Genomic DNA, 27,098 nt, shown 5'->3' on the forward strand with positions numbered 1-27,098 from the left:
TTTTGAGCACTTAAATCTATAACATTTATTCAATTAAAAAATAAGTAAAACATTCTCAAAATTAAGGTCTATCAAAGTTTTTTTGTCCTGAAATTTCCTCCATTTTTATCCAGAGGCTCCATGGCCATCAGAAGTGCCACTGGTGAGATGTGGAACCCCAGAGTGCTGCACATGCTAGCACAACATTTGACATCTTCAAATGTTGCAGTCTGGGAGGGCAGAGTATCTGCTCATCTAGGCAGCAGATGTTAGAAATTCTGAGGAGACCAGTGATGCCAGCAGGGGTTACAACTACAATGAGGGCTCAGTCAGATGTTGTTTCCAGTGAACATAAAAAGATATCGTAAGGAAGATCAAACCTAACTGAAACCTACCAGATTTAAGGTTTCTTTATGAACGCCAAACTTGCTAAGATTCACCACAGTTTAAGTCCTATCATTGTCTGATTGACCTGAAGTATCTCAGACATGGTCTCCTCTACCTATGAGGGGGCATTTCAGACGCATTTTCTTGGTGGTAAATTCAGAATCAAGATCAGGATTAGAATGGAAACTCTCTCAGCCTTCTATAGAGTCAGAAAGCTGACACATCAAGTGAAGATAATTATGAGAATGAGTAGATAAGCAATCATCTAATCCCATGCAGTGTTTCTATTGAGGATATAAACCCAGAGAGAACCCCGCACCTCAAGATGGAATGGAATCCAGTTACATCACTGCCATTTTGGATACATTCTCTACAGCAGAAGCATCTCACCTCATCACTGACACACAGAAACTAACAGACCAGCAAGCTGTGCAGAGTCCTCGGGAAGCTCTCCAACCATATTAGTTTAATACAGATGGGAATATATACTAGAGCCTGTAAGACCCACTTTGCATGTGTATATAGTTCAAGAACAACATTGCTTTCTGTTGCAGAATGAAGTCCATGCACCCAGCAGACAAAATCACTGCCCACGCAGCAAAATACCATGAGGAACCAGCAGCTCCTGCTTTTCATGGGTTTGTACACAGCCCTGAGGATTCAGCCCAGGAGGAAAGTTGGTGGTTAGGGTCTCATCCCAGGGAGCAATACAAGACACTAGGGCTGCCACGGCCTGAGCGAGGTGGTGAGTACTCTGCTTCAGGGTACAGGACATAAAAGATGTGACATGAACTTATGGCCCGTGGCTGACAGTGCCAGGTAGAGACATCGCCCCCTCCCCAGGCTGCCAGCCAGATTGCAGGCTGTCAGCAGAGCTGCTTCAAGGCCACTGGGATTTCTCTAGAAAATGACAGATGAACATTGGGAAGTCGACACTCTGGCATTAGGAGGCCCTATGGTGAGAGACAAAGGGCACAGCCAGAGGCCTATTCTGGGAAGTGAAGTTAATGTTGTGTGTGTGCTGTGATATGCACATAGGCCTATGTGGGCATATATCGACACAGAACAGCACATGGAGCAGCTTCCCTTTCCTCTACAGCAGGGCTCAAGAGAGAGAACAGAGACAGACAGGCACCTCATCCTTCAGGTGGCTCCATCGTAGAGTGATCCCAGCAGCAGAACTCCACCCACTCTTTTACCTCTTGTCTAGCAGAGAGCTGACAAACTCATTGCAGGCAGGTCTGGCAACTGAAAGCAAGAGCTTCTCTGGAACACTCAGTTCTTTGGTACTTTCAAGGGTGACCCAGGAGGAAGAAACACCAAGGTCTTAAAAAAGCATTCTTTGAGAGGGAGGGGACAATGCGGCTGCCAGCGACCACTGAGCATGGCGTTTGGGGGAGCTGGTAGTTGGCACCAGGGTTGTGGGAGTGCTGCCAGTCCCAGGTGAGTCTCTGGTTTCATATAGTGAAGGTGTCCTGACTCCAGACCCGTTCACCTGCGATGTACGTGGCTCGCACCCGTAAGCTGTCGTCCAGCAGCAGGAAATCTGCAGCAGACAGAAGAGAGAGGAAGCAGGAATCAGAGGCAGCAGGAGGGGTGCTTGATCTGTTGGGATTGCCAGGGGAAAGGACTGTAAGAGTTACATTTCCTGCTGATGGAGGAGACATTCCAATACCCATGGAGACTGCAGAGGATTTCCAGTAAGGCACATACCCCAAACGGTGGTAGAACTGCCCCTACCCAGGCTGTATCAGTAGGAGGTGCTGTAGGAAATGGTGTAGCAGCCCCAATGGTGAGGGAGCTCATAGGCAGGGGCGGCTCTAGACCCCAGCGCGCCAAGCAGGCGCTTGGGGCGGCCGTTTCCCGGGGGGGGCGGCATTTGGCTCCGGTTGAGCTCCCGCCGGCATGCTTGCGGCAGGTCCACCGGAGCCCGGAACGAGCGGACCTGCCGCAGGCATGACTGCGGCGGGTCCCGTCTTCCCGCGGCTCCGGTTGAGCTCCCGCAGGCATGACTGCGGCAGGTCCGCTCGTCCCGGGCTCCGGTGGACCTGCCGCAGGCATGCCGGCAGGAGCTCAACCGGAGCCGCGGGAAGAGGGGACCCGCCGCGGGACCGGCGAAGGGCGGCGCAGCGCTCCGCGCTGCTTGGGGCAGCCTACTGTCTAGAGCCGCCCCTGCTCATAGGTATGTCAGCCTCAGCTCCTTCTAGGAGCCACCCCCATGGGGAATGGTGATGGTGGGCTGGAGAGCTCACTGCTACTCCAGCCCTAGCCTCAGCCACCAGACGACACTGTGGAGAATGGTGAAGTGGTGCATCAACCTGCCATCATGCTGATACCTGCATCGTTGTCATAGTTCAGGGTCCCCTTTCGGTGCTCAATTCCCAGGAGCTGGGCAGGATGGAGGGATGCTGCCTCCAAGGCTGTCTCCACAGTGCATCCTTTGGGGAAGAACAGCACCTTGTTAGGGCAGTTAACAGACATCCTCTTTCAGGACCTCTTCACTGCTTCCCACACCAGGCAGCCCTTCAGACAAGGAAAGGCTGCTGGAGCAAGGTGCCAGCTGAATCAGGGTCCTGCCAAGATAATGACAGCCATCTCTGTGGGAAATGGAACAGCAGGGGGCTGCTGGCTGCTAGACAGCCACATGCTGAAATCAGACATGTTATGGGCCCAGAAGTCACAGAAGACCCAGCATTTACCCCCGTGGGAAGATGAAATGTACAAAGCATGTGAAAGCTCTTATATAAGACAACATGCTAACCAACAATTTTTGCCTACTTGGAAATTAACCATGAACAATAGGTTAAGTTGCCAATAAATCATAGAATCATAGAATCTCAGGGTTGGAAGGGACCTCAGGAGGTCATCTAGTCCAACCCCCTGCCCAAAGCAGGACCAAACCCAACTAAATCATCCCAGCCAGGGCTTTGTCAAGCCTGACCTTAAAAACCTCTAAGGAAGGAGATTCCACCACCTCCCTAGGTAACCCATTCCAGTTCTTCACCACCCTACTAGTGAAAAAGTTTTTCCTAATGTCCAACCTAAACCTTCCCCTCTGCAACTTGAGACCATGACTCCTTGTTCTGTCACCTGGTACCACTGAGAACAGTCTAGATCCATCCTCTTTGGAACCCCCTTTCAGGTAGTTGAAAGCAGCTATCAAATCCCCCCTCATTCTTCTCTTCTGCAGACTGAACAATCTCAGTTCCCTCAGCCTCTCCTCATAAGTCATGTGCTCCAGCCCCCTAATCATTTTTGTTGCCCTCTGCTGGACTCTCTCCAATTTATCCACATCCTTCTTGTAGTGTGGGGCCCAAAACTGGACACAGTACTCCAAATGAGGCCTCACCAGTGCTGAATAGAGGGGAATGATCACGTCCCTCGATCAACTGGAAATGCCCCTACTTATACAACCCAAAATGCCATTAGCCTTCTTGGCAACAAGGGCACACTGTTGACTCATATTCAGCTTTTCGTCCACCGTAACCCCTAGGTCCTTTTCTGCAGAACTGCTTCCTAGCCATTCGGTCCCTAGTCTGTAGCAGTGCATGGGATTCTTCCGTCCTAAGTGCAGGACTCTGCACTTGTCCTTGTTGATGATTATAAACAAGTGCAAAAGAACCAGACAAAGAAGCTAGGTTAGTCCAAACATAAGGAGACCTGATGGTATGATTCAAGGACTGTGTTGAAATCATCCTTGGTAAAAACAGAAGATGTGGAACCAGAAGTTAATGGACCAAAATTGGTGTGAGGGATATTGGGTCTAATTGGTAGAGAAAATAATGTGAGGGGATGAACTATGCCACCAACATTTCCCCTTTTGGGATTTCCTTTAAAGGAAAATAGACTCTCTCCCCCACCCTACCTTGTCATAGAATATCAGGGTTGGAAGAGACCTCCTCTAGTCCAACCCCCTACTCAAAGCAGGACCAATCCCCAATTTTTGCCCCAGATCCCTAAATAGCACCCTCGAGGATTGAACTCACAACCCTGGGTTCAGCAGGCCAATGCTCAAACCACTGAGCTGCCCTCCCTGATAGAAGGAGCAGACCAGACTGAAATACTTTCTTCCAGGCAGAATGCCAGCTGGCCTTGCTCTCAATTAAGGAACTTGATTTTCAGAACTCTCAGGTGAAAATAATCACAGCATTATGACACCCAGTCCTCAGTCCATCAATGGAGATACCTGATTGCCAGCACCACAGAGATGCACAAGATCCTGTTTTGTCTCCCTTCCTTTCATGTTGTTCCCCACACCATCCCTCCTCCTGTCCTATTCTTATTCTCTTGGCTTTCTATCATCCTGAAATCAGCTGCACTGCATCAGCACAGCGAGATGAGCTGACCACAGTCTTGCCCCATCTAAGAAGAAAAGACCCAAGCAGATGACATCCCTGACTGGAAAGTGAACCAGGGTCCAAGCAACAGGGGCTGTGGTCAACCTGCCAGCCAAAGCATCCATTTGAGACTGACCAGCCATCCAGGATTCCAAAGACATCAACAAAAGCCGTTGTGATGTTGCACTCCATATGATTTTATGGAAATAAGCTGATGAGTGTAAATATAATGTAACTGGAATATGCTTTATGCAAAAGGTCTCTTGTAAGGTATTATAAAGCTTATAATCTACTGCGCGTGTTCATCCTGCTTGTATGTATGTATCATATTGTTCTTGTATCTAAAACTAGAAATATGAACTTAACTCTGAGGTCCTATTATAATTATGCAAAGTGTGGGCCATTAATGGTGCTTTAGAATCTTGATGGCACCCATTGACTAGGACAATTGGCTGTAGATGGTTTATTTACCTGCAAGCCTTCTTGTGGACATGGGGGCCAGCCTGTGGGTAATGAAGAATGAGGTCTTACAGTGACATGTGACCATGTCACCTGATACTGGAATCCATCTTAAACCTCGTGCTTTTGCATTAGAAGGAGGGATGGGATTGGGAACCCAGAGAGACAAAGGATTCCTGCCTTAGGCCAAAGCTATAAAAGGGGGTGGAACAGAACAAAGGGGGCTACAGTCATGAGAAATCCCCCAGCTACCACCTGAGCTGGAACAAGGACTGTACCAGAGGAAAGGATTGGGCCCAGACTAGGAAAGAGTCCAGTCTGTGAAAGAAGCTCACTGGAACATCTCTGAGGTAAGATTTTATCTATAATCAGTTTCTTAATGCATTAGGCTTAGACTTGCATGTTGTGTTTTTGCTTGGTAACTTACTTTGTTCTGTCTATTATTACTTGGAACCACTTCAATCCTACTTTTTATGCTTAATAAAATCACGTTTGCTTATTAATTAACCCAGAGTAAGCAATTAATACCAGGGGGAGCAAACAGCTAAGCTCTCTATCAGTGCTATAGAGGGCAGACAATTTATGAGTTTACCCTGTATGAGCTTTATACAGAGTAAAACAGATTTATTTGGGGCTTGGATCCCACTGGGAGCTGGGTGTCCGGGTGCTAGAGACAGGAGCACTTCTTAAGCCGTTTCCAGTTAAGTCTGCAGCTTTGGGGTGCGTGATTCTGACCCTGGGTCTGTGCTGGAGCAGACTGGGGTGCCCAAACTGGCAGAGAAAATGGTCTCAGAGGTAGTCTCAGAACATTAGGTGACAGTCCCAAGGGGGTCTCTGTGATCAAACCCATCACAACCATACATTCCCCACCTTTTCTGTCTTATCTCCCCTCCACCTTGTGTGGGTCTGTCAGGAGAAATAAATACCATTTTCACACCAGGACTGAATGTAAATTTAACCCTTTTCTTTTCTCAAAGAAAGGTTGTTCTGAAAATTAGACTAATATTTTTCTCCAAAAGGAGAGCAACTTTAAAGGGTTTGATTAAGCTTGTTTTGCATAATCACTCAATTTCAGTATAAATGCTTGTTTTTATTTCGTGTTCCTGATCAATAAACATTCAGCTTTAGAATGACTGCTTTTGCGTGTTTACCAAGAAATTGAATACACCAAGGCCCCGATGAGAGACCCTGGACCTCTTTGCATCACTCATTTTATGTTGGACAGTGGAAGAGTTTAACACTATCTCTTCTGACCCTTGAAGTTAATATGACAGGTCCCAACACAGCCTGGTAACCCCCATCTCCACCCCACCCCACTTTTCAGGGAGCAGAGTGAACAATCATACAGAGAGATGGACACTTTCCTGAACCACTGGGGACACCAGGGATACACGTGTGAGCAACTCAGACATAGCTTGTTAATAGTTACTCTTTGATGGTGCTTGCGGGGAAAGGCCCAGAGGGGTTGCAGGAGAGGGATGAGCAGTTGCAGTGTGGCTGGAGGGAGGAATCAGAATTGTGGACAAGATTATTCACCTTTGGTCCCTTTGCACCTGTGATTACAGAGGAGCTCGCGCAGTGATGAGCTGTCAAAATCTTAACAATGGGTTCCCTATAAAAAGTTCTGATTTAACAACGGGTTCCCTATAAAAAGTTCTGATTTAAGGCATGTATTTTTTGTACCAATAGGGTTACCATACGTCCATATTTTCCCAGGAGGTGATTAAGAACCGAAAAGCCTGACATGTCCAGGAAAAATACAGATGTATTTTAACCCTACCTAAAGTTCTTTTTTAAAAAGATGGGGCTGAACTAGAAATGAGCTCCGTTTCACATGTGTGGGTGGTGATCAGGGACAGTCTCAATTTTTGGGTCTTTTTCTTATATAGGCTCCTATTACCCCTCACCCCCGTCCCGATTTTTCACACTTGCTGTCTGGTCACTCTAGGGTGTGCACATGTGTGGGTCCCAGCTGCTCCCTGCCCCCCCCCTCATTAAAGCAGGTGTGCAGGGTTACTGCCCTGGGAACTGCAGGGCACCAGCGGATGTGGGGCTGGCTGCAGATAGGGGCGTGGGGCAGGGCTAGCTGGAGGCAGGGAGTGACACAGGCTGGCTGTGGGCAGGTGATGCAGATGGGCGGGCTGCGGGCGGCTGTGGGCAGGGGGTGGCTGCGGGCGGCTGTGGCAGGGGCTTCAGGCAGAGGCTGGCTGCGGGCAGAGGGCGGCTGTGGGCAGGGGCTGGCTGGGGGCGGGGCAGGGGCTGGCTGGGGGCGGGGACTGGCTGCGGGCGGCTGTGGGTGGGGCAGGGGCTGGCTGGGGCAGGGGCAGGCAGGGGTGGCTGGGGCAGGCAGGGGGCAGGCAGGGGGCAGGGGGCTGGCTGCGGGTGGCTGGTGGCAGGGGGCTGGCTGCGGGTGGCTGGTGGCAGGGGGCGGCTGTGGGCAGGGGCTGGCTGGGGGCGGGGCAGGGGCTGGCTGGGGCAGGGGCTGGCTGCGGGCGGCTGTGGGCAGGGGGCGGCTGTGGGTGGGGCAGGGGCTGGCAGGGGGGGGCAGGGGCTGGCTGGGGGCAGGGGGGCGGCTGTGGCAGGGGCGCAGATACTCACACGGGGGCGGGGCTGGGAGCAGCAGGACACAGCCAGGGACTCACCAGGCAGCAGCAGCAGGAGGAGCCCCAGGGCCAGAGGTCCAAAGAGCAGGAGCAGCAACAGGGCCAGGAGGCAGCTCACATGGCTCTCGCAGCACAGCGCAGCGCCCCCCGGCGGCCGGGAGGAGGAATTACAGGCTTCCCAGGCAGAGCCCATCAAAGCTTCCCTCGCAGGGAAGCTAGTTAACAAGCGGTTCTAAAACCGCTTCTAAATTTAACAAGGGGTTCCCGCGAACCGGTGCGAACCGGCTCCAGCTCACCCCTGAGCTCGCTTGTTCTCACTGCGGTAAGAGTAAAGCCTAATCTCTCCCTGGCTGGCACCCATTGTGGCTCTGCCTGCTAGCTGACCTGGGACTCCAAGAGGGCTTGGAAAGAATGCCACAGCCAGCCTTGTCTGGGGAGAGGATCTCCTTCCTACGCTCTCTGGATATGTGTAGAGACCTTTGGCCCTAGGAGAAGTGATAACAGCAAGGGGCACTGTGCTCCATCCCAGAGCCCGCAGGCAGAGCAGTAAGTGAGTTGGGCTCACCTGTGGCTTCCAGGAAGTGCCGAACACAGGAATCCATGGTTGCTACACTGCCGCTTAGGGTCTTCGTCCCTGAGCAGGAGAAAGGACAGGAAACTGAGCAGATCCACCAGCCATCTAACAGCAACGGTCCTTGTGGGGTTACAATCCTATTCCACAAGTGGAATGAGTCTGAGGGCTCTCAGCCTCGGCTCCAGAGAAGCCAGGGCAGATTTTGGCAATAGGCTGAGGTTGCAGGGGGTGTGACAGGGCAGGACTGAGGAGTATGGTTGGAGGGAGGTTCTGGACTGGAAATTACAGGTTGTTAGAGGTGCATGGCCAGCTTCTGCTCACCCCATGCCTGGCACCTCACTTTCATGGGCACCACAACCCTGGGAGAGGGTTGAGCTTTAATGGGGGAATGAAGTAGATGCTATTGTCCCACATAGTGCGAGGATACTTCCCATAATGGCAGAGCGCGTCTCTCATAGCAGTGCCCAGTGCAACTTCAGATGTGGCACCATTTGCTCATATGTCCTCCCCAGCCTTTCCCCTTACAAGGTACCGCACCACCAGGGGTCAGGATTTCAATCAGCCAGCAGCAGGTGAGACACAGCCAAAGGGCACTCCCTTCTGGGCTAGGGGACAGCAGGTTGCCTCATGGCACTGCCAGCCTTTGCTAGCTCAGCACACACAGGGCTCACACCTGCTCTGCAACCAGTGGAGCCATCTGGAAGGCCCAGGGATCTGCCTTAAAACACACATGGACCTAGGTGGAGGCTGAAGGTGACCAGGCTGAGTATGGAGTGCTCACCTGCAATGTATGTGTTCAGCCCGTCCACCTCGATCACCTGCTGGCCCAGGGTGTGCCTCCCTGGGGCCAGCCCCATTCCAGCAATGGCATCTGTCACCAGCACCAGGCCTAAGGGAGACAAGGAGGGGCCACGTTAGCTCTAGCCTTCAGCCCAGCTTTGCAGGGGGTTTCTCTCCAGTTCTTCGGCACAAGTCCCAGGCATTTCGCTCTGCTGGGAGTGGTAATGGCAGCAGTCAGGATGTCTGTGACCCAACAAGGAGGACTCTCCTGAGAGCACTGCGCCTTCTGGGTGCAGGGCTGACTGTAGCTTAGGAAAGTGGGGAGGAGAAGAAGATGGAGAAGCGGGGAGAAGACAGATTGTTTCACAAGACAAGCACAAAGCTTTGGGCAGGTGACAGAGGTTTGAGCTGAAGGACCAGGCTATGAGCTGGGTAATTTTGAGCCACAGGGAACGTGTAAGTGCAGCAGGGGGTGGGGAATGACACTGGACTTTACTCGTGAGGGGCCACTGACACACAGGATTCCTTTCACACAGCACTGGAGAAGGGTGCAGGGGTGCCCTGGTGCCTGAAATCCTCTGGTTATCCGCAGAACAGGTAGCGCATGGGCAGTGACAGAGCCACTCTTCACCTCCCACTGGGCTACCAATGGGCCTCCCCCAAGCTGGGAGGCCTCATCCCCAGGGCAAGAACTTGGGACATTCTCTGGGGATCTCTCCTGAGATGGTCAACAAGGGTGCGCCCCACTCTCCATGACCATGTGCTATGCAGACACCCATTCTTTGGGAGCTGGAGGGAGCCCCGACAGCACAGGCCATACCTCAGAGAGACTCTGGGAGCCTGCTCCTCCCCACACTCCTGACCATAGAACAGCCTTTGGGCAGTTACAGCAACTGCTCACATGGAAACAATAGCAATGACTCATGGGTTTTCAGCTTCTTTTAGCAGGAACAAGGAGGAGAAACCAGCACCATGTGATCAGCAAATGATGCACAGGCCATACTTGTCTGAAACCAGTAACCTAAAGGTGAAAGCTCCCACTATCCAGAGCCAGCCAGGCCCCTGACACACACCATTCTTAAGTGGAAGTAATCCTATCTGGTACCATTTGAGGAGGATGCTGCACGTCAGCTGGGAGAAAAGCAATCCAGATGGGCACAGCATTTGGGTTCAGAGGTCCTGTGCTGTCCAGACCAAGGGGATCCCCAGTGGTTCACCTTTGGGGTGTGCTCGATGTGCAATTCTCAGAGCCGCAGGGTTAGTGTGGATCCCATCTGATATCATGCCATAGAACACCCTCCGCCTGGCAGGAATCTGGTCACTCGTCAGCAGCCCCACGATCCCAGGGTCGCGATGGTGGAACTGTACAAAGGGATGAGAAAACAGGTGTGATGCCTGCCATGAAGAAACCCACAGGCCGCCAGTGCCCTATGGATGCCCCAATTTTATAGGGACAGTCCCGATATTTGGGGCTTTGTCTTATATAGGTGCCCAACCCCGAACTGATTTTTCACACTTGCTGTCTGGTCACCATAGTGCCCTGGCTAGGGGGTGCTGCCATGAAGGCAGCAGCTGGACGTAGTGACAATGAAGAAGCATGCATGGTGATATAACCCATACCCACTTGGGGTGGCACTTTATCCCCCACTAGTGGTGGCTGGCCATGTCAAAAGTTTGATGAGCTAACAGAGCTGTGTCTTCATTTCTGGCAAAGGGGCTTGTGAGTTTAGACCCACAGTCACTTCCCTTTGCTGACAACCCACCCAGATGCGTGGCAGAGAATAAATGTCCATAGAGGAGAAGACAAGCCAGAGTGAGCAGGCAGGCAGTGGGCTCCCTCGGTTACTTACAGGTAACATGGCATTGAAGAGATGGGTGATAAAAGTAGCACCATGCCGGACAGCTTCCTCTGCCTGAGACAGATTAGCCACAGAATGTCCTGCGAATAAAGAGCACTAGGTGACTTCTCTTGCTATTTCCCCCTTTACTCTCTCCATTTACTCCAATAACGCCCAGGGGCAAGTGTGCTCAGTCCACAAATCACTAGAAGTTTGCTGGAAATCCACCTATTATTCAATCATGCTACACTCCAGTTCTGACAGCCCCATTCAGAACCCAGCTGGAGCATGGAAGTTCCAGTGCCAGTGGTTGAGATGAATTTGGATCCCTATTGCAGTGTACCATGGCTTCCAAGGACTTCAGAAGAGAGAGACAAGGTGGGTCTTTTACTGGACCAACTTCTGTTGGTGAGAGACAAGCTTTCAAACTTACATGGAGCTCTTCTTCAGGTGCTGATGAGACCTTGGGGCTTTGTTAAAGTGATGGAATGAGCTTTTGTTTTGCCCAATGAAGATAAGAATCGTAGCCCTTTCCAGGGGGCCTTGAATCCTGCTGGAGGCAGAAATTTGCCCTTCTGGATTTTTCTTTTATACAGCCTGTAGGGCAGCAAATGCTATGGCCAATTATATACGGATTTGCTGCATAAACCCTTCTTTTGCATGGTTCATCAATTTCAGCCCAAAGAGAAACAACTCAGGGGAGGGGTTAAGTTTTTCTATCCTTGATCTCAGCACCAAAAGGGAGCTTGTGAGGAGAACATGAGAAAAATACAGCCAGTGCTAAATTCTCAGAGTGTGTGTGGGGTGGGGGGAGGGGAAGGAAGGGGGAGTGGGGAGTTCTCTGCACATGGCTTCCACTTTAAAAAAAATGAACTGTGCTAAATTTTCCAGAGATTAGTGATGCCTCCATTTTTGGGTGTGTAACTTGAAACACAGTAAGAGGCCCTAGTTTTCAGAGGGCAGGTATTCTGCACTTTCTAGAAAGCAGTCCCATTTAAGGTGGCTACAGCTGGACACTTAAGCCTTTTTGTGCAAGGAGAATTCAAACAGGTTAACTTTAGAAGTTGAACCTTTGCATGTGGTTGGCCCTCACTGAGATCTTAGCTAAGTTTAAGACAAGTAAAGGTCAGGATCATATTCTGCCCTTAAATACAGATGGCCCACCCACCCCACTCCTACATCTTGCTGGAGTCAGAGTTGCTCACTCTTATCAAAGTGGAATTTGGCCCTTATTTACAAGCACTCTGAAAAACTAAGACACGCACACCGTCAGATATGCCCACCCAGTTTAGAGCCATGTTACACAGATGACCTTTTGTGCTTCTGTTTCACTGCAGGGCTCCAGAGCTCTGAAGAACATTGACTCTACACAGTTGTGGACGTGAGGAGTGGAAGCAGAAAGGTTTTCCTTTGAGGTTGGAAAAAGACACATAGGGAAATCCAATGCAGATAGCTTGCACTAATGCATCATTACGGTTACTATGCAGCTAATAGACTTAATGTCAGAAGGAACCATTATGATCATCTAGTCTAACCTCCTGCACAATGCAGGCCACAGAATCTCACCCACCCACTCCTGTAACAAACCCCAACCCATGTATGAGTTATTAAAGTCCTCAAATCGTGGTTTAAAGACCTCAAGGTGCAGAGAATCCTCCAGCAAGTGACCCATGCCCCACGCTGCAGAGGAAGGCTAAAAACCTCCAGGGCCTCTGCTAATCTTCCCTGGAGGAAAATTCCTTCCCGACCCCAAATATGGCGATCAGTTAAACCCTGAGCATGTGGGCAAGACTCACCAGCGAGCAACCAGAAAAGAATTCTCTGTAGTAACTCAGATCCCATCCCATCGGGCATATTTATTTGTTAATAATCAAAGATCAATTGATAGCCTAATTTTGGCAATCCCATCATACCATCCCTTCCATAAACTTATCAAGCTTAGTCTTGAAGCCAGATATGTCTTTTGCCCCCACTACTCCCCTTGGAAGGCTGTTCCAGAACTTCAGTCCTCTGATGGTTAGAAACCTTCATCTAATTTCAAGTCTAAACTTCCTAATGTCCAGTTTATAGCCATTTGTTCTTGTGTCCACACTGGTACTAAGCTTAAATAATTCCTCTCCCTCCCTGATATTTATCCTTCTGATATATTTATAAAGAGCAATCATATCTCCCCTCAGCCTTCTTTTGGTTAGGCTAAACAAGCCAAGCTCTTTCAGTCTCCTTTCATAAGACAGGTTCTCCAATCCTCGGATCATCCTAGTAGCCCTTCTCTGAACCTGTTCCAGTTTGAATTCATCCTTCTTAAAGATGGGAGACCACAACTGCACACAGTATTCCAGATGAGGTCTCACCAGTACCTTGTATAATGGTACTAACACCTCCTTATCTCTACTGGAAATACCTCGCCTGATGCATCCCAAGACCACATTAGCTTTTTTCACAGCCATATCACATTGGTGGCTCATAGTCATCCTGTGATCAACCAATACTTCAAGGTCCTTCTCCTCTGTTACTTCCAACTGATGCCTCCCCAGCTTATAACAATAGTTCTTGTTATTAATCCCTAAATGCATGACCTTGCACTTTTCACTATTAAATTTCATCCTATTACTATTACTCCAGTTTACAAGGTCATCCAGATCTTCCTGTATGATATACCAGTCCTTCTCTGTTAGCAATACCTCCCACCTGAGGAACTCCACTAGTAACCTCCTTCCAGCCTGACAGTTCTCCTTTCAGTATGACCCGTTGTAGTCTCCCCTTTAACCAGTTCCTTATCCACCTTTCAATTTTCATATTGATCCCCATCTTTTCCAATTTAATTAATAATTCCCCATGTGGAACCGTATCAAATGCCTTACTGAAATCGAGGTAAATTAGATCCACTGCATTTCCTTTGTCTAAAAAAATCTGTTACCTTCTCAAAGAAGGCGATCAGGTTGGTGTGGCACAATCTACCTTTTGTAAAACCATGTTGTATTTTGTCCCAATTACCATTGACCTCAATGTCCTTAACTACTACTTCAAATTTTTTTCTAAGATATTGCATACTACAGATATCAAACTAACAGGCCTATAGTTACTCGGATCACTCCCCCACTCCCTTAAAAACAGGAACTATGTTAGCAATTCTCCAGTCATATGGTATAACTCCTGAGTTTACTGATTCATTAAAAATTCTTGCTAATGGGCTTGCAATTTCATGTGCCAGTTCCTTTAATATTCTTGGATGAAGATTATCTGGGCCCCCTGATTTCGTCCCATTAAGCTGTTTGAGTTTGGCTTCCACCTCGGATGTGGTAATATCTACCTCCATAACCTCATTCCCATTTGTCATCCTACCATTATCCTTAAGCTCCTCATTAGCCTCATTAAAGGCTGAGGGAAAGTATTTGTTTAGATATTGGACCATGCCTAGATTATCCTTAACCTCCACTCCATCCTCAGTGTTTAGCGGTCTCACTTCTTCTTTCTTTGTTTTCTTCTTATTTATATGGCTATAGAACCTTTTACTATTGGTTTTAATTCCCTTTGCAAGGTCCAACTCTACATGGCTTTTGGCCTTTCTCACTTTATCCCTACATGTTCTGATCTCAATAAGGTAGCTTTCCTTACTAATCCCTCCCATCTTCTACTCCTTGTAGGCTTTCTGCTTTTTCTTAATCACCCCTCTGAGATGCTTGCTCATCCAGCTTGGTCTACAACTCCTGCCTATGAATTTTTCCCCTTTCTTGGGATGCAGGCTTCTGATAGTTTCTGCAACTTTGACTTGAAGTAATTCCATGCTTCCTCCTCTTTTAGATCCACAAGTTCTTCAGTCCAATCCACTTCCCTAACTAATGTCCTTAATTCTTTAAAGTTAGCCCTTTTGAAATAAAAAACCCTAGTCCCAGATCTATTTTTGTTTATCCTTCCATCTACTTTGAACTGCATTAGCTCATGATCACTCGAACCATGGTTGTCCCCTACAACCATTTCTTCTGTGAGGTCCTCACTACTCACCAAAACCAAATCTAAAATCGCATCCCCTCTTGTTGGTTCTTCATCTACTTGGTGAAGGAATCCATCAGCTATCGCATCCAGAAAAATCTGAACCCTATTATCATCATTACTTGTCCTCCAGTCTATATCTGGGAAGTTAAAGTCTCCCATGATCACACAATTCCCATTAGTGTTTACTTCATTAAAAACATTAAAGAGGTCCATATCCAAATCGGATTCCAGTGGTCTGTAGCACACCCCAAGCACTATCTCAGGGGAGGCTCTAGTAGCTTTCTTTCCCAATGTGATTTTTGCCCAGACAGACTCTGGCTTATCCGTTCCATCCCTTCTTATTTCTTTACACTCTACCTCATCATTGATATACAATGCTACTCCACCACCTTTGCCTTTATTTCTGTCTTTCCTAAACAGCACATACTCTTCAATACCTGTACTCCAGTCATGACTACTATTCCACCATGTTTCTGTTATCCCTATAATATCCAGTTTCACTTCCTGCACCAGTAGCTCTAGTTCCTCCATTTTGTTACCTAGGCTCCTTGCATTAGTGTAGAAACATCTTAATTTTTGCTGTTTGGGTTCACTGACATTCTTTACCCGACTAGGAACAGATATTCTACCACCAGTATCACCTATTAGACTGGTATCTACACTACCCTTCCTCCTAATGTCCATTCTCCTACCCATGGCTGTATCCTTTCTTACTTTGTTTTCTTCCCTCTCAATGTTACATTCTGGCATGCAGATTACCTGGACATCTCCCAACCATGTGCCCCAGATTCCTAGTTTAAAGCTCTCTGAATCAGTTATGCCAGCCTCCATCCTAGAAATCTATTTCCCTCCTTACTCAGGTGAAGTCCATCCCGCGAGAACAGTCCTCTGTCCATGAATGCTTCCCAGTGGCCATACATCCCAAAGCCCTCCTTATAGCACCACTGCCTGAGCCATCTGTTGATCGCCATAATCTTGTCACGCCTTTGTTGCCCTTCTCTAGGAACAGGCAGAATCCCACTGAAGATCATCTAAGCCTCGATTTCCTTAAGCGTCTTCCCCAGTTTGGCATAGTCTCCCTTGATACGTTCCAGCGAGAATCTAGCTGTATCATTCGTTCCCACATGAAGGACAATCAGTTGTTAGGGTTCTCGTAGCCATGTTGGCTTGAACACACTGCATGCACTTTGCACTACAGACAGTGGCCTGATTTGCTAGAGTAACTCCATTAACCTCAATGCACCAGCACTGGCATGAGACCAGTGTGACAGAACAGAAGATCAGGCCCAGGGTGAGCAATGTGAGCAAACAGAGTGGGCCTTTAAGGGATTACCCAGACCCACCCACATAGCCTACCAGGCACTAGCCAGCAGACACCCTTACCCAGCGAGACACAGATGCCCCGTCTGGTGAGTTCCTGGATCACCTCACTGCTCCTCTTCATCTCAGGGGCCAGGGTGACGATCTGGACACAGTCCAGGTGCCTGTAGGTGGCAAGCAGGTCCTGGAAAGCTCCCGACTCAAAGGTGCTGAGGTAGTGCTCTGGGTGCGCCCCCTTCTTCTCCTTGCTTATGAAAGGCCCCTCCAGATGGGCCCCTGCCCACCAGGGAGAGAAAAAATACCCACAACTGTTTCCCTTTCTTACCCCAAGGGTGAGGACACCGGCCGCCCCACCTCAGCCCAGCCAATCCCCTCTCCTGGCCAGCCCCACCCTGCAATTTGCCAATCCCCCTCCCCCTCAAGCTGGCTCTGAGAATGAAAAAACAGACGGCTGCAGAGAAAGTCAAGGCTTCTTCATATCTCCCTGTAGGTTGACTAGACAGCAAGTGTGAAAAATCGGGATGGGGTTGGGGTGGTAATAGGAGCCTATATAAGAAAAAGATCCCAGAATCGGGACTGTCCCATTAAATCGGGACATCTGGTCATCCTATCGCCCTGTAACTGTTATCCTGCTCTATCCCCCGCCCCAGACTCCTTCCCCTCACCATCCCACTCTGGCTTTACTTGACCTCACCAGCTGCTGGCACCTATAATCTTTATTGCCCTAGCCCACACCTCCCCACAGCCCCTTCCTACTGCCTGTTTCCCACTCTCCTCGCCTCAACGAGCTTGCCTAAAATGCCAGCAGCTCAGTTTTAAAGACCAAAGCAAGATCCCTAAGGTGCCGCCTTTCCCGAGGTGCCTCACCCCCAGTTTTCAGGCAGAGATCTCCCCACTCCTCAGAATGATGGAGGCCCTTGGGCTGCTCTCGTCAGCATGGCATGAGAGATGGCATCGTTGCCAGAATGGGCAGTCTGCTCAATCACAGTGACCCACTGCCACACACTGCCCAATTCCAGCAGGGCCGACATGTTGGATGCAGAGCCCAGCAGAGAGGAGTGCAGTAGCAAGTGCCATGGGGTGGAGCTGCAGAAGGAACATGGCAGCCAGCATACGGAGATCTCTGGGAGTCATGGCCAGGCTGCACCTGGCCTTGCACAAAGTACAAATCTCCACCTCACCCCCACTTCCCTATGGCACAACATTCCCAGCCACAGTGAATGCTTTCCACAGCAGCTGCTTCTCCTTCCTCCACAGAGGAGCGAGTCCCCACACAGCAGAAAGGAGAGGGGACAAGAGGACAAGACCTTGCTGTTCACTTACCCAGGATACCAGCTCCATGAGGCCCTCCATTTCTTACGCTGATCTGAGGAAGAACCTAGAAGGATGGGGATGTGTTAAAAGCCTCACGGACACGGTACCCAGTCTGCCTATGAGCGCCAAAGGGAACTATTTCACCCACTCAACCCCAGGGCAGCGAGAGGTAACTACCCCTGCTGGAATGGTAAAAGCTGTCCCCAGGGTTAGATGTGCTTTCCTGCTGGGCATGGCCTGTGCAGCTCTCGTAGTGGTAGGGCAGACTGATGTGTTGGTCTTTAGCAGAAAGGGTTAATCTCTGCTGGAGGGGGACACTACTTCAGAACCCACCCTCTTGTGGACCCATGTACCCCAGCTCCCCAGTGCCTGGTTCTCAAAAGAACACAAAACAGATCACTGTGTATGACTTGTGATACACTGTGCTCTGAGAAAAAGCAGGTCTCAAGCCCTGTATTACTTGTCTCATGGGACCCTGGGAATATTGCAGCATTAGCTGCCTAAATGTGCAGAGAAGCCATCTGGGTTTAGAGCCCAGCTCCTCACACCCCCTCCCCTTCCCAACAGGCCGCTACCATCACAGAGCCCACACACTCCACTTCTGTGGTGAAGCCCCCAAGGCTTATCTACCTGATCCAACAGTGCCATCCCCACTGCCGTGAGTGTTTTGGTGCCCTGTGGGGCTCCCCTTACCTTGTGATAGACAGATGGCGGGGAGGTCACCAGGGTTGGGCAGAAGGAGGTCACGCCATGGGAGAGAATCTTCTGACTCACCAGAGAGATCCCTGATTGGACGTCATCCATGGCCAAGGAGAAATCCACCCCAAAGCCCCCTGCACCATAAAGGAAACAAGGACAGCAAGTGGTGACATGGCAATTGGGTCTAGAAACCAGGGAGGCCAGCTCCAGAGGCAGGACTGTAAATGATACCTAATATAATGTGCAACTGAAGATTAGCTGAGAGAATAAGAGGAGTGCTACAAGCAAGTGGGGTGGGGGAGGATTTTGGGTTGCACAGCAAGCCCCTATAAAAGGAGATGTAGCGTACCTGATTGCACTAGCCATCCTGGGAACTAATCCCCAAGGGCAAGCAGGCAAACTCACCAGAAGGGGCCTGACCCCTCTATTTCATTCCCCCACACTGCCCCGTACTCTTTCTTAGGTACTTACCTGGCCCCAACTCCTACAGTATATGAGCACCTCATGAGCTGTAATTCATTTAACCTTATACACGCTTGTGAAGCAGGTTAAGGCTCTGATCCCATTGAACAGAGGCACAGAGAGGCCCAAGATAATGCAAGAAATCTGTGGTGGAGCAGGGACTTAACTCATGTCTCCCAGGTCCTTGGCTAGTGCCCTAACCACTGGACCATCCTTCCTCTCTGATCCTTTATGCCATACATTGTCCTTCAGATCCCTCCTCAAAACCCAGCCAATCTCCACAATTCTCCCAATGGCAACCCACATGGCTTTGCTACCTCCTAACTTAAAACTCTAGTGTAGACATGGACTGTAACAAAAGTTATGCTGCTTTAATTAAACTGCTGCTGCCTGCCCAGACTATGCTCCCTGTGTCAGCAGAGCACATCCACACTAGCAGCTCTTGCATCGACACAGAGAGCAGTGCACTGAGGGTAGCTATCCCACTGTGTAACTGGCCACATGGTGCTTTGGGAAAGGTTTGCAATGCCTCATGGGACAAGTACAGCGTCACTTGATGCAGGTTTCTCAATCCTATGTTCCATGGGCATCCTACTAGATTTCAGTTGAAAAGTGACTGACAGTGTACACACGGGGGAAGGAGGGAGAGCGTGAGAGACAAAGAGTGTGTGGTGGGGGGGCAGGAGAGACAGTGTGTGTGTGTTAGGGAAGTGTGTGTGTGTGTGTTGGTGAAGAGTGTGTCTGCATGCTGTCTCTTTAAGTTCAGACAGCAGCCTGAGCAACCAATCCCGGAAGAGGTGACACACACCCCATATCAGCCCTGGCTCTGGGAGGGGACCCTCCTCCCCACAGCAGCAGCCCACTCTGTCTGCATGCCTATGGTTCTGGGATTCCCTCCGCATTCTCCTACAGCAGCTCTGTGAGCTCTCCAGGTTGAGGAATGTCAAAGCTTCCCAGAGCTTTGAAAGGAGAGAGACATGCCTGTAGGACAGCCAAGTTCAAAACAGTGAGCAGAGTGGTCATGATGGGCATCGTGGGATACAGGAGGAGGCCAATTATGTTGACATAATGAACGGCATCATCTACACTGGGTCTTTGCCACTTTAACTTTGCTGCAAAAAGCTTTATGCCTCTTGTTGAGGTGGTTATATTTTATTGGCAAAACAGCAGAGTTATGCACCAAAAGTAGCTTTGCAGTGTGTACACCTCCATTGTTTTGTTGGCAAAAGCTGCCATTTATCAACAAAACTGTACAGCGTAGACAAGGCCTTAAAACAGAGAGCCAGCCACAGACTGCTAAACTAGAAGCTATGGAAATCTTATCTGCTGACGCAGCTGATCTCCTAACAAAGTCCGTTTTCAGAGTCAGAGTTCAAAGGGCGGAGGGGACGTGTTTGTGCTGGAGCTCATCAGTCTGTTTCTAACTGGCACACATGGAGCCTGGTTCTCACTCAGATCTGCTCTAGATCAGCTGAAATGCCTTACCATTAATCTGCACATCAATGAATCCAGGGGCGATGATGCTGTCCTTACAATCCAGCTGAATATCAGCAGATCCCTTCTCATCAAAGAACAGCTTCTCTGGGTTGAGGATCTTCCCCTCTCGCACCCACAGATCCTCCCTGACAGAAGAACCATGCAGAATAAAAGATCAACCATTCCTCCCATCAGCAGGGGAGGGGCCTGGACTGCTTTCCACACTATTCAGTCCCCCTTTACCTATTAGGAAACCCAGCACATAGACCACCCCAACACGGGGACTGGCAGCTAACCCACCATGTGCTGTTATGGCAAGCATGGGCAAGAACCAAATCAGCACCAGGCACTCCTGCCCCAGGGAACTGCATGTGTCACCTCTAGGATGTTTCCCATATGCCACCCCAACATGAACAATGCCTATACAGTCTCCTTGGGAGGGCTGGCGTCCTCCGAGTCCTTCCTCTCTCCCTGCAGAGGACAGACGTGGGAAGAGGATAGTGTGGATCAGATGAGCCTGGTAAGAGTCTACGCCTGTTCTGAGCGTTACCTAGGTGGCAGCCTAACACATAGTTGAGGCCTCTTGGTCTCTGCTACAGGGAACAACTGCAGCTTTACAAAACAGAGGGAAGTTGGGGTATTGTCAGAACCAGCAGCCCTGTGGTTGGTGCTCTTTGCTGCCATACAAGAGATCTGCATGGGTTCAACTCCCAGGCCTGGTTTTTTCAAAGAGCAGCACTCTGAGGTCCAATATTTTCTATACCTAGCATTCCACGGCATCGGAGGAGCACATTTTGGTATGCAGGCAGCCATCTCAGGGCAAACAGATGCATCTGCTCACCTTTGCAGCTGGTGACTCCTCAGAATCCTGCAGTTAGTGAACTGGAAGATTGGAGCATCCGAGACAGACTTATTAGACGGCATCATCGAGGCTTTGAGAAAACACCTGAAACAGGGAAGGGGAATGAATGCAGAGGATGGGATACTTCCAGTAACCCTCACAGAGGCATAGACAGAAGAATGAGAAAGGAAAGGTGGTTAGCACACAGGGCTTAGACTCTCGGGCGGGTTGGTGCAGAATGAGAGCAAGGAGGTGCTGCTTTGCAAAGCAAAAAAAAACCCCCATAGTGAGAATACAGTAGACAGAGATCAGCCAGATGGGGCAACAATCATCAGAGAGTTCGGACAGTGCCAAGCGCAGTGGGATTCTAATCTTGATTGGGGCCTGTGTGTGCTACTATGACACAAATAAATAATTGTGGGGCAAAAGTGGAGATAATGTGTTGGAGATGGAAGTAGGAAAAAAAGGGGGGAGGGAAAAGCAAGAAGAGAGACAACTTAATTTAGTGAATATTTGTGCTCTTTCATTTTACTGTACTTCCAGGACCATGATTTTCCAAGTTGCTCCAAAGACCCTTAAACCTGCATGGAGCTCTTATGAAGTCAATGAGGCTCTGGGGGGCATGGATCAGCATTCATGTCATGTTCCCCATCAGTACCAAGCCCAGGCCAGGGAAGCTAAAGATCCAACCAGTAGACCAAATTCAGTGATAAATCCTGGTCACATGCCACCTGAGGCACACTCTGCATATGCTAAGAAGAATGAGGTTCCAAGCAGTGGCTCATCCATATGGAACAGTGGGTGGGACAGTTACTCAGAGCCCTTAGGCTGCAGTTGCTCACCATGCTGGATTCTAGAGATAAATATTTGGAGAAAGACAGAAAATAACCTGATCTCTGTCAAACTGCACACAAAATGCAGTGGGGGGGTCTGATTGCTCCAGGGGTCCTTATTTATTTAGAGCATTTCCTCACCAAAAGGTTTCAGGTGTTTGCAACTCCACCAGGACCTTCACAGCTGCAGCTTGACTCCACTTGTCCAGCAGCACAGGAAGATGGAGGAGGGGAAAGGGGAGGCAATAAGAGGAGGAATCTTTAGGTCACCAACACATGTTTTGTTTCAAATGAGTCTCTGTTTAGAAGCACCCCAAATCCTAAAGCTCTGCAAACAATTGATCCAGGCTAGTCTTAAAACACCCTTCAATAGTCACACCAAATTAGAGTCATTTCTTTGGTTAAACACACACTTTTGTGGGCAAAACATACATCATTTCAGCCAGGTAGGATTTAAAATGGCCAGTCTAGATGTCCTTAAAATAGAGTCTAATGGAAGTAGGGTGACCAGATGTCCTAATTTTATAGAGACAGTCCTGATATTTGGGGCTTTTTCTTACATGGGTGCCTATTACCCCCCACCCTCTGTCCTGATTTTTCACACTTGCATCAGGCCCATAGCACTTCCATTTAGTGTGACCAGATAGCAAGTCCACTGAAATCAATGGGGGACTTTTCACAGGCTTCAATGACCTTCAGATCAGACCACAACAGACCTTTTATTAACATATTAATACCCCTAAGGGCTGCTAGAAATAATGAAGTAAGATGCTCCAATTTAGGATTCTGTGAACAGGACATAGAAGCTGACAATGCAACCGAACTGCCCCAAACGCTATGATTTTGAAACACAACATGATACCATAGGACAGTCAAGCACAGAGAGTGAGGACAATGAATAGAAGTCACTGGATTTCTTTTCAACTAACCTCAATTCCTGGGAAGATCAATCTGAGCTCTTCAACCTTTTCAGCTTGTGAAACTGCACCTCTTGCTCAGCATCCCATACTGACTTTGGAGGAGGACTGCACTGACAGGCTGCTGGTACCTGTGGAAGAAACTGTTAAGTATAACACAGTGGAAATGAAAGCAGAGAGTCTCTGCATATCCCACTCCTTGGCAGTCGGTTAGACCACACTCCTATTGTAGTAACTGAATACATGATAGCACTACACTGCACTGGGGAAAGAATCAAAGAAATCAGCTAGCCTACCACAAACTTTACACCTGTCAGAGACTACTTATGACTAGAATTTGATACTTTCAGGCTAATGCCATTATTACTTACTATTGTATTATGGTACAGTCTAGAGGCCCTGGAAGACATCAGGGCCACATTGGGCTAGCACTGACAACACAGAATGAAAAGATAATCCTTGCCCCTTTATTCTCTCTTTCGCCACTCTCCATATTTTTGGGTCCCCCAGGTACTTTCAGTGGCATTACAGCAGCTCTTCTTTTCAGAGATACGCCGCTAGGCAGATGACAGGGATTATGCAGTCTAGCGCAAGTCTCATTACTGTTTTGCTATAGGGGGGACATGGGCGCCGACTTATATGGGCTCCTGGGGCTTTAGCCCCAGGAATATTCACAGACAGGGGCTCTGCTCCAGCAATATTTGGAGCTAGGTTTCTCCCCTGCTGTGCGCTGCCAGCAGCCCAGAGCCTTTTAAATCCCAGCCGCGGCAGGGAATCAGAGGGCTCTGGGCTACCTGCCGCGGCGGGGAGCCCAGAGCCCTCTTATTCCCGGCCGCGGCTGGGATTTAAAAGGCTCTGGGCTCCTGCGGTTGCAGGCAGCCCAGAGCCCTCTGATTCCCGGCCGCGGCTGGGATTTAAAAGGCTCTGGGCTGCCCGCCGCAGCAGGCAGCCCAGAGCCCTCTGATTCCCGGCCGCGGCTGGGATTTAAAAGGCTCTGGGCTGCCCGCCGCAGCAGGCAGCCCAGAGCCCTCTGATTCCCGGCCGCGGCTGGGATTTAAAGGGCTCTGGGCTCCCCGCGGTTGCAGGCAGCCCAGAGCCCTCTGATTCCCGGCCGCGGCTGGGATTTAAAAGGCTCTGGGCTCCCCGCCGCAGCAGGCAGCGCAGAGCCCTCTGATTCCCGGCCGCGGCTGGGATTTAAAAGGCTCTGGGCTCCCCGCCGCAGCAGGCAGCCCAGAGCCCTCTGATTCCCGGCCGCGGCTGGGATTTAAAAGGCTCTGCGCTCCCCCCGGTTGCAGGCAGCCCTGATCCCTTTAAATCCCAGCCGCGGCTGAGATTTAAAGGGCTCTGGGCTCCCCGCCGCAGCGGGCAGCGCAGAGCCCTGTGATTCCCGGCCGCGGCTGGGATTTAAAAGGCTCTGAGCTCCCCGCCGCGGCGGGCAGCCCAGAGCCCTTTAAATCCCAGCAGCGGCTGGGATTTAAAGGGGTCTGGGCTCCCCGCCGCAGCGGGCAGCCCAGAGCCCTTTAAATCCCAGCAGCGGCTGAGATTTAAAGGGTTCTGGGCTCCCCGCCGCAGCGGGCAGCCCAGAGCCCTCTGATTCCCGGCCCCGGCTGGGATTTAAAAGGCTCTGGGCTCCCCGCGGTTGCAGGCAACCCAGAGCCCTTTAAATCCCAGCCGGGCCTGGGATTTAAAGGGCTCTGGGATCCCCGCGGCTGCCAGCAGCCCAGAGCCCTTTGAATCCCAGCCTCTGTCCGCTGATTGCCCCCTCCCGAGACCCCTGCCCCTAACTGCCCCTTGGGACCTCAGCCCCTATCTAAGCCTCCCTTCTCCTTGTCCCCAACTGCCCCCTCCTGAGACCCCACCCAACTTCCCCCCCCAGGACCGCACCCCCTACCTGTCCCCTGATAAACCTCTTAGACTCCCATGCCTATCCAATTGCTGCCTGTCCCCTGACTGCCCCTTCGAACCTCTGCCCCATCCAACTCCCCCTGCTCCTTGTCCCTTGACTGCCCCCCGGAACTCCCTACCTCTTCTCCAACCCCCAAACCGCTTACTGTGCCACTCAGACCAGCGTATCTGGCTCCATGCAGCTCCAGACAGTTGCTGCCATGCTCCCCCATGGAGCCCACAGCCCTCTCCCACCCCCAGCACCTGCCTTCCAGATTTGAACACCTCAAAATTCAGGAGTGCTCAAGCTCAGTTTGGGCAGCTTTTACTTCATTTCTCCCAAATCAGTTTCCCCTGCAAGGTGCCAACTGAAGGTGTTGGAGAACAGAGAGATCAGGTGGCCTCCTAATGCCTGGAAAAGAGACAAAGGCCGGAGGAGGGAGTGTCAGTGCCTGTGCGGACTTCTGGGAAGTGCACGGTGTGGAAGGGAATGCTGTGATGCTTTGGAACATCTCCATACAAAGCTAGTCAGGACTCTGGGGGAGCCTCCTCTCGGAGCATACTGTCTCCAGGGCAAGAAGCTTACACCTTCCTGGGTCTGACTCGGAGCATTCAGCAAGCCCTACCACGTCATGCTCTTTCCAAAGTGAGTCTGCCCAGGCTGGTCCTGGGGCAACCAGAGGTCGCTGCACCCCAACTCCGCAGTCAGTTGTGACTAACAGCCTGACTGTAAAACATAAGGTTTATTAGATGACGGAACACAGTTTAAACAGAGCTTGTTGGTACAGAAAACAGAACCCCTCTGTCAGGTCCATCTTGGGGGTGGGGAGCCCAGAACCAAGTTCTGGGTCTCTCCCAATTTCCCCAGCCAGCTCCAAACTGACACTCCCTCCTCTGGCCTCTGTGTCTCTTCTGGACAAGGAGGCCATCTGATCTCTTTGTCCCCAACACCTTCATTTGGCATCTTGCAGGGGAAACTGAGGCACCCACACAGTATTCAGAGAAAATATTAAGAACATTCCCACTTCATCACAACAGATGCAACAAAATATAATACTGTATACAGGGCCGGCTCTAGCTTTTCTGCCGCCCCAGGCAGAAAGAAGAGCGCCGCCCGAGCGGCGCCGACCGCAGCCCGAGCCCCGCCCCGAGCAGCGCAGCGCCACCCTAGCCCCCCCCCCCCGGGCGGCGGCCCGCAGCTGGCTACCAGTTGGTCTGGAGGGTGGGGGGTGGCCGCTGCCCGCAGGAGCGCGGCGCGAACACGCTGAGGAGCGGCCGCTCCTCTGCAGCTGGGGCAGGACCGCGCTACCAGCTCCGCCGGGGGCTTACTGCGGAAGAGCGGCGGGAGCTGGTAGCGCGGCCCTTCCCAGCTGCAGAGGAGGGGCCGCCGGAGTGCACCGGCGGGGACAAGCGGAGGAGAAGCGGCCCTCCTCTGCAGCCCGGGCAGGGCTGCGCTACCAGCTCCCGCCTTTCCTCGGTAAGTAACCCCCTCCCCTCCCCACCCCAGGCGGAGCTGGTAGCGCGGCCCTTCCCCGGCTGCAGAGGAGGGGCCGCTTCTTGGTGTGCACCCGCGGGGACAAGCTGAGGAGCGGCCTGTCCTCTGCAGCCGGGGAAGAGCTCCCGCCGCTCTTCCGGTAAGCGGGCACATACACGCACGTCCTTTCGCCGCCCCCTAAATTTCGCCGCCTAGGCACCTGCTTGTTTAGCTGGTGCCTAGAGCCGCCTGACTGTATATTGAAGTAGGCAAGTGCTGCTTCTAACTTTCCACTTTTAATTGACCCTTGTAATCTTGTGGCACTGACGCGTTGTAGCTTCATTTTATATCGGCTTACAGGGCGGGAGCGGGGGGGGCACCACCATTTTGGGCCCCACCAAAAATTATACAAACCTGTCGCCTATGAGGGGGGATACCACCCCCCTCTGTATCCAGGCACTGAGAAGTAGACAGTGTCTCTGCAAAGAGCCAGCACAGTGAGAAGGCAGCAGCAGACAGAGCTGGGGGCAGGCACAGAGAGGGTACTGTGGAAGGAGCTCAGACCATGCTTCCTCGCTGGCACCCCATAGCTCTGGTAGCGTAGCCAGGAGGCAGCATTAGCAGAAAACGGGTGTGCGTGGGAGGGGGGGGAGGAAGGTGCAGCTCAGCTGAGCTCATATCTATCTCCCGGCTCCCTAAGGCCCCGCCAGCGCAGGGCAGAGGGGGCAGGAAGCTGGAGGGGAAAATGGGGTCCTTAAAACAGCTTAGCCCGGGCCCCGCGTCTGTGGGTTCTTACCGGGCCCGGTTCTCCGGGCTCTAACCCGGCCGCGGGCGGGTGCACGGGGTGCGAGGCAGCTCAGCCCGCGCCCAGCCACACTACCCCCGACGCGGGGGCAAGTTCCCCACCTTACCCCTACGGCCTTGCCCG

The 27,098-nt window shown here is 50.9% G+C and overlaps 2 protein-coding genes across 4 annotated transcripts in view; both read right to left on the minus strand.

The window, feature by feature from the left end:
- Positions 1-7,782, minus strand: part of LOC120373303 — a 36,173-nt gene extending 28,391 nt beyond the window's left edge. The window contains exon 1 of the mRNA XM_039491567.1: positions 7,761-7,782. The gene's annotated coding sequence lies outside the window, so the exon portion shown is untranslated. The remainder of the gene's footprint in view (positions 1-7,760) is intronic.
- Positions 1-27,098, minus strand: AMDHD2 (amidohydrolase domain containing 2). 3 transcript variants are annotated; one of them, XM_039491570.1, is made up of 15 exons: positions 26,967-27,098; positions 22,825-22,943; positions 22,037-22,095; positions 21,063-21,167; positions 20,231-20,367; positions 18,278-18,417; positions 17,594-17,648; positions 16,334-16,546; positions 10,970-11,058; positions 10,337-10,481; positions 9,121-9,228; positions 8,331-8,399; positions 6,592-6,659; positions 2,703-2,804; positions 1-1,912 (listed from the first exon to the last, which is right to left on the minus strand). In XM_039491570.1, the coding sequence occupies exons 4-14, from the start codon at positions 21,146-21,148 to the stop codon at positions 2,721-2,723; spliced, it is 1,194 nt and encodes a 397-aa protein (XP_039347504.1). In that variant the 5' UTR covers positions 21,149-21,167; positions 22,037-22,095; positions 22,825-22,943; positions 26,967-27,098; the 3' UTR covers positions 1-1,912; positions 2,703-2,720. The 3 variants fall into 3 exon arrangements, with proteins under 3 accessions (XP_039347504.1, XP_039347502.1, XP_039347505.1); XM_039491568.1 differs by lacking the exon at positions 6,592-6,659; XM_039491571.1 differs by lacking the exons at positions 2,703-2,804; positions 6,592-6,659.

This window comes from Mauremys reevesii, linkage group 10, assembly GCF_016161935.1.
Source record: "Mauremys reevesii isolate NIE-2019 linkage group 10, ASM1616193v1, whole genome shotgun sequence".
In the NCBI taxonomy this organism is placed as follows: Eukaryota; Metazoa; Chordata; order Testudines; family Geoemydidae; genus Mauremys; species Mauremys reevesii.